Source organism: Staurois parvus, unplaced genomic scaffold (assembly GCF_062004578.1).
Source record: "Staurois parvus isolate SC_StPar_1 unplaced genomic scaffold, SC_StPar_1.0 ptg000052l, whole genome shotgun sequence".
In the NCBI taxonomy this organism is placed as follows: Eukaryota; Metazoa; Chordata; class Amphibia; order Anura; family Ranidae; genus Staurois; species Staurois parvus.
This window is the reverse complement of record NW_028317848.1, coordinates 1,424,677-1,439,579: the sequence shown is the minus strand read 5'-3', so window position 1 is coordinate 1,439,579 and position 14,903 is coordinate 1,424,677. Positions and strand designations below refer to the sequence as shown.

General features: G+C 40.6%; 1 protein-coding gene across 1 annotated transcript in view; it reads left to right on the top strand.

Moving 5' to 3' along the window:
• VPS13B (vacuolar protein sorting 13 homolog B) overlaps window positions 1-14,903 on the top strand; it is a 1,305,797-nt gene that overhangs the window by 179,308 nt on the left and 1,111,586 nt on the right. The window contains exon 12 of the mRNA XM_089666424.1: window positions 13,934-14,021. Coding sequence (XP_089522550.1) covers window positions 13,934-14,021 — 88 coding nt within the window. The remainder of the gene's footprint in view (window positions 1-13,933; window positions 14,022-14,903) is intronic.

The following is a 14,903-nucleotide window of genomic DNA, read 5'->3' as shown; positions in this document are numbered from 1 at the left end:
GATCTCATGAGAAGACTCCAGTCCATTGCAAAAGTGTCTTCTTGCAAAATTTAAGCTGATTTGTATTTCCCAGAATGTAGACGGAAGTATTAAAGTCATGCTTGCCTAAGCACTGCGGGTGGAGGATGATGGTGATGTAAGTAGAAATTTGACTTTTTTCTGATTTTAGGTACATTTTACACCAATAGATCAGTAGGTGATTTGTGAAGGGGAAGTGGGCCTGGACAGTGTAAGCAGACCTTTTTCTGCTGGTTCTACTTTAATTCTCCCAAGTGCTATGTTTTGTTTGTGCATTCTAAAATTGAATAACACTCAGGCTAGTTTCATACCCAGAATGCATGCTGTAATGTACATTGCGTTGTCACATGTTGACATGCAAAGATATATCTCAATTGATTTGATCAGTGCTCCTAAACCGTGAAATATTGGAATTTTTATTAAGGCACCATAATGCACATATTTATGTGAATATGTAATATTAAATTACTATTTTTTTCTTATCCATGCATTTTCCTGTGCTCTATGATGCATCAATATGACCATGATATCCAGCCCTTCGTTTGACTTTAAACGGACCGTTTTTGGCAATGTCACATTGAGGCATTCTAAATGTAAAAAAAAAAAAAATTTTAAAGCACAGCCTATGAGTAGCCTTTAGAGAGGGAAATGGGGAGGGAGCTGGGGTTGGCTGTTGGCAAGTGTATTTGGTTTTAGCTTACCTGTGTGGTAAGATTCTTCCTACACCTCCATCTCTGCCACTCTCTTCTTTTCAAGTTCACTGTATTTGTCTTTTTATTTACGGTTTCTTTGAGGATTGCAGTGATGTATCAGCCTCTTGGAGCATTGTCAGTCTTCTTCAATTACTTCTCTGCTTGGCTACCCTAATTTCTCTCCTCTTAAATACCCACCATCATCCTCAGGTGACTTTAACATTACAGTCAATGTGAACACCCCAGCCACCTTTCAACTACTCAACCTAGCCTCTTATTTTAACCTAACGCAATGGGCACACACAGCTATTAACTCTAGCTGTAACTCTCTCAACCTTACATTCTCCCTCCTTTGCCCTCCCTGCAATCTCTTAAACACTCCTTTTACTTTCTCTGATCACAACCTTATACGTTTCAAACTCTTCCTTTTTTCAACCTCCTTTGCTCCAAACCTCTAGAGTTGCCTATAGAGCCATCACTACCTCAACCTTTACCTTTTTCATTCTGCTACTGACGGCCCATACAGCAAAATCTCACCCTTGTCCTGCTTTGACCTGACTACTTCAGTCTTCAACAGCTTACTCTTATCCTTCCTGGACACACTTACTCCTCTCTTTTTCCACTTCAGTTCCGAAAGGTTTTACCCCCTTCATGACCAGGTCATTTTTTTAGCACTGCACTACTTTATCTGTTAATTGTGCTGTCACGCAATGGTCATGCAAAGAAATTTGTATCATTTTTTCATACAAATAGACTATGGTGATATTTAATCACCACTGGGTTTTTAATTTTTTTTTTATTATACAAACGAAAAAAAGACCAAAAACATTTTAAAAAAATCTATTTTTTACTTTCTGCTATAAGACCTATCCAAAAAAATTAAAAAAATAAAAATTTCTTCATAAATTTAGGCCAAAATGGAATGTCTTTGGTAAAAACAAATGCCATAAAGTGTACATTGATTGGTTTGCATAAAAGTTGTAAAGTTTACAAACTATGTTGTGTATATATAGTGGAATTTATATATATATATATATATATATATATATATATATATATATATATATATATATATATATATATATATATTACTAGTGGTGATGATCAGGGACTTATAGTGGGATTGTGATAGTGTGGCGGGCAATCTGACATTAACTGACACTGGGTTGGAACTGACACATCACCAGTGACACTAATACAATGGTAATACTAGATACTGTCACTGTATTAAAGACACTGGCTGGGAAGGGGTTAATATCTCTGGTATTCTAGGGGGTTTAAGTGTGTGCCTAACAAGTGTTAATGTGTATATAATTTGCTGCTTTTTAATAAAAATCTCTTTACAAGGAGAAGAAGCAAAAAGTGTGTTCCCTCTGTACAGAGCCTTGTGTTGATTGACTCTGGGCTAAGATTGGACACAGCAGATCAGTAGGTTCCAGGCATGAATCATTGACTGGGACCTGCTGCACGCGCCCTGTACCCAGAATAGGCAAACGATGTACAGGTACAGTGTACCATGAACAGGCGGTCTTTAAGTGGTTCTGCACAGAACTAGGCCTTACCAGCCACAACTCTGGCAAAATTATGACAATAGAAGTCTCAAGAGACACAGCCAAGCTCCTGAGTGACTCTGGTGTAAAATTATATCCCTGCAAGACACTGTCTACAAACTACCCTTCTAAAATATAACTCCTGCCTCCATGCTGCTAAACAAAGCTACTTTGTCACTCTCATTAAAACGCAGTCATGCAGTCCATGTCAACTCTTTTCTACTCTTAACTCTCTTCTTCATCCCCCGCTGCCTCCACCCATTAATTTACTCACTGCCTAAGAGATTGCCCATCATTTCAAAAGCAAGATGAGTACAATTCATGATGAGATCTCAGCTATTAAGCTTTCTCCAACCAGCATACAAGTCCACCACTACACTCAATACTTTACTCATTTGACCCTGTTACCAATGAAGAAGCGGCTAAGCGCTTCTCTCACCACCTTTTTCCTGGACCCTGTTCTCTTACAACTAGTACAGACCCCCTCTGGTCTGTTCTACACTCTCTAACTCACAGCTTCAATCTCTCCCTCCCCACCTTCAGTTTTCCCTCCCCTCTCAAACATGCAATGGTTAACCGCATACTTAAAAATAAATTAAAAAAACCCCGCTGGGCCTCACTGGTTTAAACAACTACACTCATCTCTCTGCTTCCATTTGCCTCCAGACTTGTTCACAACTGTATGAGTGGCTACTTCACTGATAGCAACCTTCTTGACCCCCTACAGTCTGGCTTCCATCCGCAGTATTTTGCTGAAGCTGTCCTACTAAAACTCACGACTTACTGCTAAAACCAATGGCCACTACTTCATACTCTTACTCATAGACCTTTTCACTTCCTTTGATACAGCCGACCACCTGCTCCTCCTCAAAAACTACTCTCCTTTGGCCTTCATGACTCTGCTCTTTCCTGGCTCTTCTCCTATCTCATTGAACTTTTATTGTAAAATGCAACTTAATCTCCTCTCCCTTTTTCATTGGGGTACCCCAAGGCTACCCAGACCCCAATCTCTACACCTCTTCCCTGGGCTAGTTGATAACCTTCTTTGGCTTCTAATGCCACCTCTACACCGCTGACACCCAAATCCTATCTCTGTACTCCCCAGCTCACCCCCTTGAGCTCCTTATGTATCACCTAGGAAGTTAATGAAAAAGTTAACATCAGGCAATTCCGGCATCTGTGAAAGAAAGGGAACTCAGCAGTGACATGTCCAGAATTGTCTCCATTGTGTCTGCCAGTAGTAGCAGGATTTGTACAGTATGGTCATAAGACAGGTAATTACCCAGTGGCCTAGTGGGTAGCCTAGGGCATGGTCAGGACTCACTGGAGGACAGTCAAACGCACATCAAGCAATCTGTAGTGAAGAAAGGTGAGTCACATACCTGGCCCGATGGAACAACTTGGAGGAGATAATGCTTATGCCTTATACTCCAATTCATCTAGTCAGCATGTCCAGGAGTACAGTATGTTACAAATGGCTTGCACAGTATATTTGGGATTGGAGGGATTCCATTGATGCGCAGATTGTTTTTGTGGCTCCAATTCTCACTGTCCTTCATTCAGAGGTATTTTGTAACAAAGTACTGGTGTGAAGAGGCCTAATAAGAATTTAGGGCTGAAAGGTGGGAGCCTATTGAGTCAGTCTACTTTCCACTGGCAGTTACTCTGGTCTCCAGATCAGTTACATCTTGCTCAGTGTTTGAGGTCACTTTATGGAGAGTCCCTTCTTTGTGATGCACCAAATACTCTAGGTCCTGTCCAGTCTCAGAGAGAGTGCAAACAGTCTTTGATCTTTGAGTCCTCTACATCAGATGAAAAGAGATGCAGGAGGAGTCTTACACTGAAGGGTAAGGAGTCCTAGTCATCCTGGGTGAGGGAATCAGAGATGGAGGTGGGATTTTAGATGTCAGATTGTGGTAGATTCCCATCGAAGCAAATGAGGATACCGCATGGTTGAATAAGCTAGCAGGACTACCAAATGTGGAGTGCTGTTCGTTCTGTTTCTCTACATCTGCAAAGATAGATAGCAATACCCTCTAGTTAAAATTTTATATAGGTAGTTTTTTTTTCTTTTATGGAACTGGCTATGCTGGATTTGAAAGTGAGAGTAAAGGATTGTACCCCTGTGTGAAATGTCTGAATGCACAGTACTTCCCAAGGGTGTGGTGTCCCTTTTTATAGGTTTTGTTTGCTGAGGCACTTGAGTGTTGAGCAGTAGTGGTCTTCTGGAATCAGTGCATTGAATGGTTTAAGCCAACTGGGTGACAGCACCTGCGTCATTGGATAGGGATTGGGGAAGTGCCATTTCAGATGAGCAATGTTCCGTTTCTCATGAAGGGAATTCTAGGTTGCCTAATATTGGTGTGATTGGACCTGCAATTTGAATCGGAGTGTCACATATCTCAAGAAAAGGAGCTCTTAAGAAGGGAAGAGTGTCTGTATGGGCATAGTTTTGGTATTATCCAGCGGAGAGGGGGTCAGTGGCATCATAACCAGTGTTTGTTCAGTGGAGACTCGAAAATTTTTGCAGATTAAAAAAAAAAAACAGTGATACATTTAAGTAATGTTGCTACATAGTATTATTCTATCTGCAGTAAATTCAACCCAACTTCCTGTTTATGCATGGTTAGTCTGTCATTTCTCAAGCATGCTGTGCAGGGACCCAATCAGGATTATAATAGGGGCAAACGCAATTCATGATAGGAGAGACAGGGCACTCCAGTTGACAGGGTTTGAAATAAAAAGAGAAATCTGGGGAGGATATAAATTTTATAGAGCAGAATTCTACCAAGTCAGGAGAGATCTGAGTAGTATTTATGAAAAGCTAAGTTTTTTCAGAGCTGTGGACCTTGGATTTTAGGAATGTATATACACATTTGTTTGGCCCAGATAGAGCAATCTATTGGCCTAATGCCATATTCATCTGAGGAACCCATGGGCTTTGTATTAAGAGGAGCAGAAATGTGCACTGACTTTCCTACATGACTAGATACCCTGTTTCCCCGAAAATAAGACCTAGTACTATTTTTTGAAATTGCTAAAGTATAAGACCTACCCTGAAAATAAGACCTAGCACTATTGCACTATTTTTTTGCAATTGCTAAAGTATAAGACCTACCCTGAAATAAGACCTAGTTGTGATTAGGGCTTTTTTTCAGCCGTAATGTGGCGGAACGCCGTTCTGCCACCTCCGGCACGGGCCCTGTTCACACCAATATTTACTGAGAATAATAAATTCCCTTTAAGGCCGGCTGTATGTGTGCTGCTCCTCAATACACTAAATGATCACAGCTCCAACAACACTAGTTTGCTTTGTATACTGTTGTAAAAATAGTACAGATGCATATTATGTCTGTTGCAGTACATAACAGCAATTAATGCACCAGAGCAGAGAAGTCTGAATGGGGACCTAACAGTTGCACATATTTTATAGATATCAGGCATCAAACTGAGTAGTGTCGAGGGTCATAAGGTGCCCACCAGCATCCTTACAAATTGTAGCTAGGCAAATATAATTTTGCCTGACTTGTAAATCTTACTGCATACTGAAATGGTGCAATAGATGAAAAACTCAAGTTTATTTTCATCTTTCAAACCATTCAGACAATACAAGTAAGATCCTTCACCATACATAGACATATGGGAATGAACAGTGAACTTCAGTCCTAATAGCGTGTCTACCACAAACTCAAGCGGAGAGGAATCATGACCACAATTGATCCCTAAGAATATATTTTCCTTTTGCTTTCCATGTTGTCACATTACTCAGAGTGCAAATGGGGGCATCCTACCTGGCAGGGCCTGTGTGTGTGTAATTTCATTGAAAATTGCTTTATCCACGGTCAGAATTCTGTGTTCATGTCTATTTGATGTCTCTGATCATAACTATCCTGTCGTTTTGTGTCTGTGCAACTCCACGGAAAAAGAACGGTCTCATTTTCAACTTGGTAATTTTTCCCTAACGCCCATCAGCCTTGGCCAAATTGAACATGGCAGGGTTATGATGGTCCCAGACACAAGTGGAATGTGGTGGGAACCCACTCCGCTGAAATGTGTGGTGAACCAAAATTATTCTTTTCCGTCCTTTCTTTAATTTTAAAAACCTTTTTGTTGTTGAATGTCTAAATTCCTGTGTGTGTGTGTGTGTGTGTGTGTGTGTGTGTGTGTGTGTGTGTGTGTGTGTGTGTGTGTGTGTGTGTGTGTGTGTGTGTGTGTGTGTGTGTGTGTGTGTGTGTGTGTGTGTGCGTGCGTGCGTGCGTGCGTGCGTGCGTGCGTGCGTGCGTGCGTGCGTGCGTGCGTGTATATACACTGTGCTATGAAAAAGTATTTGCTCCCTTCCTGATTTTTTTTGCATATATGTCACATTTAAATGATTCAGATCATGAAACAAATTTTAGTATTACACAAGATAAACAGAGTAAATACAAAACACAGTTTTTAACCGGTATTAAGGGTCCAAACCTGCCTGGTTCTATGTGAAAAAGTAATTCCCCCCTCCCCCTCTAAATCATGAATGAACTTTGATTAAAGTGGAAATAAAGTCTCTTTTTTCAAATTTTATATACAGGTAAGTCTATAATAGGTCTTACCTGTAGGTATAGTGAATATCTCCTAAACTTGCAAGTTTAGGAAATATTCATACTGCATGCAGCTGGTGACATCACCGGCGCATACACTTTGAAGAGCTCTGTGCTGAGGTCGAAACTCCCACATGCATGCACGGCAGTGACGTCATTGCGGCTCGGCCAGCCAGGAGCCCAGAGCATGTGAACCTAGAAGGAAGACCAGGTGAAGATTGACATCCTGTCACTGGTGACAGAGTGCCGCTGGATGGCTTCGTTTGCATACCAGCACATTATACCATTGTCTTGCAGGTTTTTTTTTTTTCTTTTAAAAGGCTGCAGTTTACAACTATAAATAAATGGTGACCAGTATCTTTAAAATGAAAGTGACTGTCTGTGCAGTAATAGATATTCCTTTTTAAATCAGTGGTGGTGTTCCAAGTAATATAGAGAGATTAAGCACTCACCAGATGCGTAATGTAAATACGCATTGTGTAAAACCAGCAGAAGCCTCCTTTAAAGGTCTGGGGTAGAGAAAATCCTCCCTCTGAGTGGGTGATATGGTCAGGAATACAAAGAGATAATCCTCCCTCTGAATGGGTAGTGTTGTCAGGAACACACAGGGTAGAATAGAGATCCAGCTGACCAGAGGTACCTTGAAGGGATGGATGGGTGCGGGTGCCAAGACGCCGTGACGTCATGCCGCCGGAGCCACGTGGAGGCCCAGTGGCTATCTTTCATGCTGGACAGTTAGTCCATTGCCTAATGCTGCCATAACTCTGCATAACCTTTCGCTGCATGTTTTTATCTCTGCATATCTTAATCTTAGTCTTGGAATTTGCAAATTCAATACTTTTAATAATAAACTGGATTGGAATTACTACACTATGGGTACTCTCTATACTCTCCCGAGGAGTTTTCTATTTAATAGAGCCTGCTTGATCCAGCCATCCTAAAAGATTCCAGAGAAGGGAGATCCTGTATACAGGCACCTGCACCCATCCATCCCTTAAAGGGACCTCTGGTCAGCTGGATCTCTATTCTACCCTGTGTGTTCCTGACAACACTACCCATTCAGAGGGAGGATTATCTCTGTGTGTTCCTGACCATATCACCCACTCAGAGGGAGGATTTTCTCTACCCCAGACCAGACCTTTAAAGGAGGCTTCTGCTGGTTTTACGCAATACGTATTTACATTATGCATCTGGTGAGTGCGTAATCTCTCTATATTACTTGGAGCACCGCCACTGATTTAAAAAGGAATACCTATTGCTGCACAGACTGTCACCTTCATTTTAAAGATACTGGTCACCATTTATTTATGATTATCTGTTGCTAATTCATAGACTTGACGTATGACCATATGATTTTTTTAGCGCTGCACTTTGATATTCTTATTGTTCTTATAAGGTTTTATATAGGTTGCCTTGAGTGCTACAGCTGCTTACCTAAGAGCGATCGCTTGTTTTACTGTATTTTGCAGTTTACTACCGCTTTAATCACGGTTTTTTGGAAAGCTGAGTTAAGTGTTACTTGCCACACCCAGGCCTGATTACTACCAGACCTGTTGAATCAAGAAATCAGTTAAATAGAAGCTGTCTGACAATATGAAGCACACGTAAAGATCTCAAAAAGCAACACATCATGCTGAGATTCAAGAACAGATGAGAAGTAATTGACATGTATCAGTCTGGAAAGGGTTACAAAGTTATTTCAAATGCTTTGGGACTCCAGCGAACCACGCTGAGAGCCTTTATCCACAAATGGAGAAAACGTGAAACAGTGGTGAACCTTCCCAGAAGTGGCCAGCCTACCAAAATTACTCCAGGAGCACAACGGTGACTCATCCAGGAGCTCATAAAAGAACCCAAAACAACATCTAAAGAACTGCAGGCCTTACTTGCCTCAGTTAAGGTCAGTGTTCATGATTCAACAATAAGAAAGAGACTGGGCAAAAATGGCATTCATGGGAGAGTTCCAAGGCTAAAGCCACTGCTGGCCAAAAAGAACACAAAGGTTCATCTAACAATTGCCCAAAAACAACATCTTGATTATCCTCAAAACTGTGTGTGCTTCCTATTACATCTGACATAAAACAAACACAGCATTTCATAAAAAGAACATCATACCAACAGTCAAACATGGTGGTAGTGTGATGGTCTGGGGCTGCTTTACAGATTTAAAACCTGGACAACTTGCCATAATTGAATGAACCATGAATTCTGCTCTCTACCAGGAAATACTGAAGGAGAATGTCCAGCCATCAGTTGGTGACCTCATGCTCTTTTGGGTTATGCAGCAGGACAATGATCCAAAACACACCAGCAAGTCCACCTCTCATTGGCTCAAAAAAACCAAAATGAAGGTTTTGGAGTAGCCTAGTAAAAGTTCGGACTTAAATCCAATTGAGATGCTGTGGCATGATCTTAAACAGGCCATTGATGTTCAAAAACTCTCCAATGAGACTGAAATAAAGCAATTCTACACAGAAGAGTGGGCTGGAATTCTTCCACAGCAATCTGAAAGACTCATTGCCCGTTATCGCCAAGGGTTGATTGCAGTTGTTGCCGCCAAGGGTGGCACAGCCAGTTTTTAGGTTTTAGGGGAAATTACTTTTTCACACAGGACCATAAGGTTTGGACATCTTTTTCCCTTAATAAATGAAATCATTATTGAAAAACTGCATTTTGTATTTACTTGAGGGTAGACTCAGATTTGCACATAAAACACACAGGCTAGTGCACATGCAAGTAATATTCCACTTATTTCATCATCTGATCATATGTTTTTTAGGACTTCAAAAAGGCATTGGTCTAAACTGTTAGTGCAAATGTAGAAATAACTTGGGGGATGCTCAAAAATTATTTTCTTCTGAGTCTGAAGCCCATGTTATGATGGAACTCTAAATGTACAATTTGACTACATACACTTCATTGCCAAAAGTATTGGGACACCCTTCCAAATCATTGGATTCAGGTGTTCCAATCACCTTCTTGGCCACAGGTGTAAAAAAAAAATCAAGAACCTAGGCATGCAGACTGCTTCTACAAACATTTGTGAAAGAGTGTGGCACTCTAAGGAGCTGAGAAAATTGAAGCGTGGTACCGTGATAGGTTGCCAACTGTGCAATAAGTCCATCCGTGAAATTTCCTTGCTAATAAATATTCCACGGTCAACTGTTAGTGGTATTATGGCAGAGTGGAAGCAACTGGGAAAAACAGAAACTCAGCCACGAAGTGGTAGCCCACGTAATATGACAGATCGGGGTCAGCGCATGCTGAAGCACTCAGTGTGCAGAAGTCAACAACTGTCTGCAGACTCAATTTCTAAAGACCTCCAAACTTTGTGTGGCCTTCAGATTAGCGCAACAGTGCGTAGAGCGCTTCATGGAATGGGTCTCCATGGCTAAGCAGCTGCTTTGAAACCTTACATCACCAAGTGCAATGCAAAGCGTTTGATGCAGTGGTGTAAAGCACACCGTCACTGGACTCAAGAACAGTGGAGAGGTGTTCTCTGGAGTAACAAATCACGCTTCTCTGCCTTGCAATATGTATGTGTCTAGATTTGTCGGTTGCCAGGAGAATGGTACTTGCCAGACTGCATTGTGCCAAGTGTAAAATTTGGTGGAGGGGGGATTACAGTGTGGGGTTGTTTTTCAGGGCTTGGGCTTGGTCCCTTATTTTCAGAGAAGGGACTTATTAAGGCATCAACATACCAAGACATTTTGGACAATTTCATGCCCCCAGTTTTGTGGGAACAGTTTGGGGATGGCCCCTTCCCGTTCCAACATGACTGCGCACCAATGCACAAAGCAGGGTCCATAAAGACATGGATGTGCGAGTTTGGGGTGGAAGAACTTGATTGGCCTGCACAGAGTCCTTACCTCAACCCTATAGAACACAATTGGGATGAATTGGAGTGGAGACTGCAAGCCAGGCCTTCTTGTTCAACTTCCATGCCTGACCTCACAAATGCGCTTCTGGAAGAATGGTCAAACATTCCCATAGACACACTCCTAAACCTTGTGGACAGCCTTCCCAGAAGAGTTGAAGCTGTTATAGCTGCAAAGGGTGGGCCAACTCAATATTCAACCCTACGAACTAAGACTGGGATGCCATTAAAGTCCATGTGCATTTAAAGGCAGGCGTCCCAATACTTTGGGAAATGTAGTGTATATTTTTTAGTTGTTTTGCTTGCTAAAGGATTTCTTATTCAGTTCCACCTTTTTTACAACTTAAAGCAGTACTCCATTTTTGTAATACTTTCAGAAGTGGAATGAGTTTTCTTCCCTCTCTTAAGAAAAGATTTGCTGAATCTTTGCTTCAGTGATTCTTCTTTTCCACGCTGTGCTCAGCTGTAGTCTTGCTCGCCATGTTGCTTCCTGTGCAAAGGTTCCTTCTTCTTACATTTTCCCAAATGCAGATATATAGGCAGTATAGGATCTATAATGATACTAGGTAAATACAAATGATAAATAATTGTAACAAGCGGCACCTGATACCAAGGTATTTTCAATATTCACATCAACACATGTGCAGAGGTTTGCCATGGTGTTCAGTATTGCTGTTTCACTTATATGCAGTGTGATGACATGCGTCAGACAAAAAAAGTTTTCATTTTTTCATCTATTGACATGCATTATAAAGGCTTCTGATTGGAATGGCAGCCTATGTAAACATGTGGCAATGCACCTGACCAAAGGAAATTAAAAAAAATATGTGTGAAAGTGGAGCCAGTTTTAAGGAATCCAGTGATTGACAGGTTGTGTGTGCATATACAGTGCTCAGCATAAATCTGTATACCCCATTTGAAAAGTAAGATTTTAATCAATATATCAATGAACACAAGAACAATTTCCAAAATTTTGACAAAGCTGAGTTTTAGAACATTTATTTAGCTCTTTACATGAACATAAGGTTAAAAATAAAATTTGGATAACAAAATCTTCAGTTTTACTCAAATTGGTTGATGCAAAATTAAATGCACCCCCCAACAAAACCTACAATATCTAGTATTTTGTATGACCTCCATGATTTGTAAGGACAGCACTAAGTCTTCTAGGCATGGAATGAACAAGTTGGTGACGTATTGCAACATCAGTCTTTTTCCATTCTTCAAGAATTACCTCTTTTAGAGCCTGCATGCTGGATGGAGAGTGTTTCTTACTCAACTTCAGGTTCAGATAAGGAGACATACTTGGCCACTGAATCACTTTAACCCTGTTGTTCTTCAGAAATGCAACAGTGGCCTTAGATGTGTGTCTTGGATCATTGTCATGTTGGAAAAAGTGCACAACGACCAAGGGCATAGAGTGATGGTAGAATTTTCTCTTTCAATATAGAGCAATACATCTGTGAATTCATGATACCATCAATGATATGCAGCTCCCCGACACCAGTAACACTTATGCAGCCCCGTAGAAGGACACTGGCACCACCATGCTTCACTGTAGGCACTATGGATTTTTTTTTTTGTACTCCCCACCTTTGCGACCCCATACAGTTTTGAAGCCATTAGTTCCAAAAACATTTATCTTGGTCTCATCACTCCAGAGAACAGAGTCCCAGTAGTCTTCTTTTTTGAGCATGTGCCCTAGCAAATTCTAGGTGTGCATGGGCTTTAGAAGAGGCTTCCTTCATGAACGACACCCATGCATGCCATTCCTCTGCAGTGTATGCCATATTGTGTTCAGGAAACAATCATGCCAGTTTGGATTTCTACTTCTTTAGCTAACTGCAGTGAACTTGCATGGTGATTTTTCTTCAACGCTTCTCATCAGAAGACACTCCTGTCGAGGTGTTAACATCCGTGGATGGCTTGGATGTCTCTGTGATATAGTGGCAGTTCCATTGTTAACTTTTTGTATCACTTTTGCTACAGTATTCTGACAAGTAAAGCTTTGCTGATCTTCTTGTAGCCTTCACCTTTCTTGTGTAAAGAAATTATTTTCTTTATCAGGCCATGTGACGTTTCTCTTCCATGTGGTGCCATTGCTGACAGCATGAAATGGGAAAGGGTTTTCGTTGTTAAGTAACGCACTTTTATAATCAACTGTCGGCTGGAGACCTGTTTAATGAATAATTAGGATGTTGTCGTCTAAAATTTTACTTTGCTCCTAAGACTTTCGTTGGGGTTTTTGCAACATGGTCTTGAATGAATTTGTTAGGAAAAATACTTTTTTTTGTGTGCAAATAAACAAATCTTGTTTGCAAAGTATTTTGTAGTATAGTGTCCCATAGAAAATGTTGATTCTGAAAGGAAGTAGAGGTTTTCTGACAAATCTGTTGGGGTGTACTCATTTATGCTGAACACTGTATATTTATATATACAATGTGTGTGTATATATATATATATATCTATATATATATATATATATTTATCTATATATATATATATCTATATATATATATATATATATCTATCTATCTACACTTGCCAAACTTTTAATGTCATTGAACTAGATAGGATAGTATCAACATTTGGCCAGTGTCTACAACCACCCTGTCCAGCTTCTGTCTAACTGGCATGCTGGAAATCCAGAGCAGCCCACTGGCATTGGATCAGTTTTCGCAGGAAATGGCTGCAAGTACTGATCGGTGTATCCTAGCAGGTGGGCAGTCCCCCTTTCTGAACACAATAGCACAGCAAGAGAAATCTCTGTACTTACACTGCTTGTGTTAGTACAGTGATCTGTTAGTTTTCATCCCCAGCAGGCTGAACGAATAAAAACTTATAGCGTGTACACCGCATTACGCATATAATGAAAGATTCACCTGAAAAAAGTAGAACTAAAATAGTTTTTTACCAGTCGTATTTGCATGCCCAAAATGAAAAGCAAAACACATGCATCTAATTAAAGGTAATTATTAACAAAACGTTAGTTGTCTGATGTGACTTGTCTTTTGTACAAAGGGCCATAGAAGTTTCATTACCTGTCTTGAAAAGGTAAGTGCTTTGGATAACATCTGCTCTTTTGTAAAGATTAGGTTTTTTTTTTTTTTTGTGTTCACACTTAAACATGCTTACACCTCAAATACTTTGCATGTGCTGCTATAATCTGTGACTTATCTTGTGCCTGAGTTAAAGCTGTTTGCTTTTCTTTGTTGATAGGAGACATACACAGAGATAGCCGGAATGCAGAGGTTTGGGGCATTCTACATGGATTACCTGTACACAATGGAGTGTACTAGTGGCAAAGGTAAAAGTTTATTTCACTTTTGTTTGCCATTTGTTCAGAAACAAACTCATCTCATACAGCCACCATCAGACTGAACGAAAGAAAATGAACAGATTTCTCCCATCCACACATTCTAGGTGGATGAGGGAATCCCTCCCTCTGAGCTATGGTATTGTATAGTCAGAGTACACTCATCTGCACCGCTGTCTATAGCCTGCGGCACTGATCAAGCTTAAGTATACCAACATAAATGGTTGTACAGAAGTTGATAGAGAGATCGACTTGTGTACAGCTAGCCTGCCCATAGATTGATTGAAATTTGTCCAGACCCTGCTTATCCAGCCAAATTGCGATCAATGTATGGCTGGCTTAAGCTGTTCTGGGCAAAACTTTTACAGGTTTGATAAACTTCCCAAGTGTTATATTAACAGGACCCATTGCCTGGTCAGAGCAGGTAGTCCGCTCAGTGAGAGCAGTGGATGACAAAATGTATGCCTTTGTTCAGTCGCATCAATGTGTCACCAGGGTGCACCACGATGATTGGCTGATGGTGATGTAGAGAGCTGTTGATAGGCTTGTTTTTTTATTTTTGTGTAGAAATGGCCTTAATTCGCAACTGCTCACAAATCATTTTTTTTTTTCATTTGCGTGCTTCCTGTCGGCATTCCTGATGCACATATTAGCTTAAATTTATAGCTCAGCCCTGTAAATGACAGTGTGTTCTGTAGGGCTAGGCTTTTGGTTTAAAAGCCAGGAACTGCTATACCTAGGTATTGTTCTGTGTATAGTACGTGCAAAATCTGGTACAGACCATCTCTTGCATGACCAAGGAACAAGTGTGATTAATTAAAAAATTGTATTGGGTAAACAGTACAGATTGAGCTTCTGAAGTAGATGTATTTC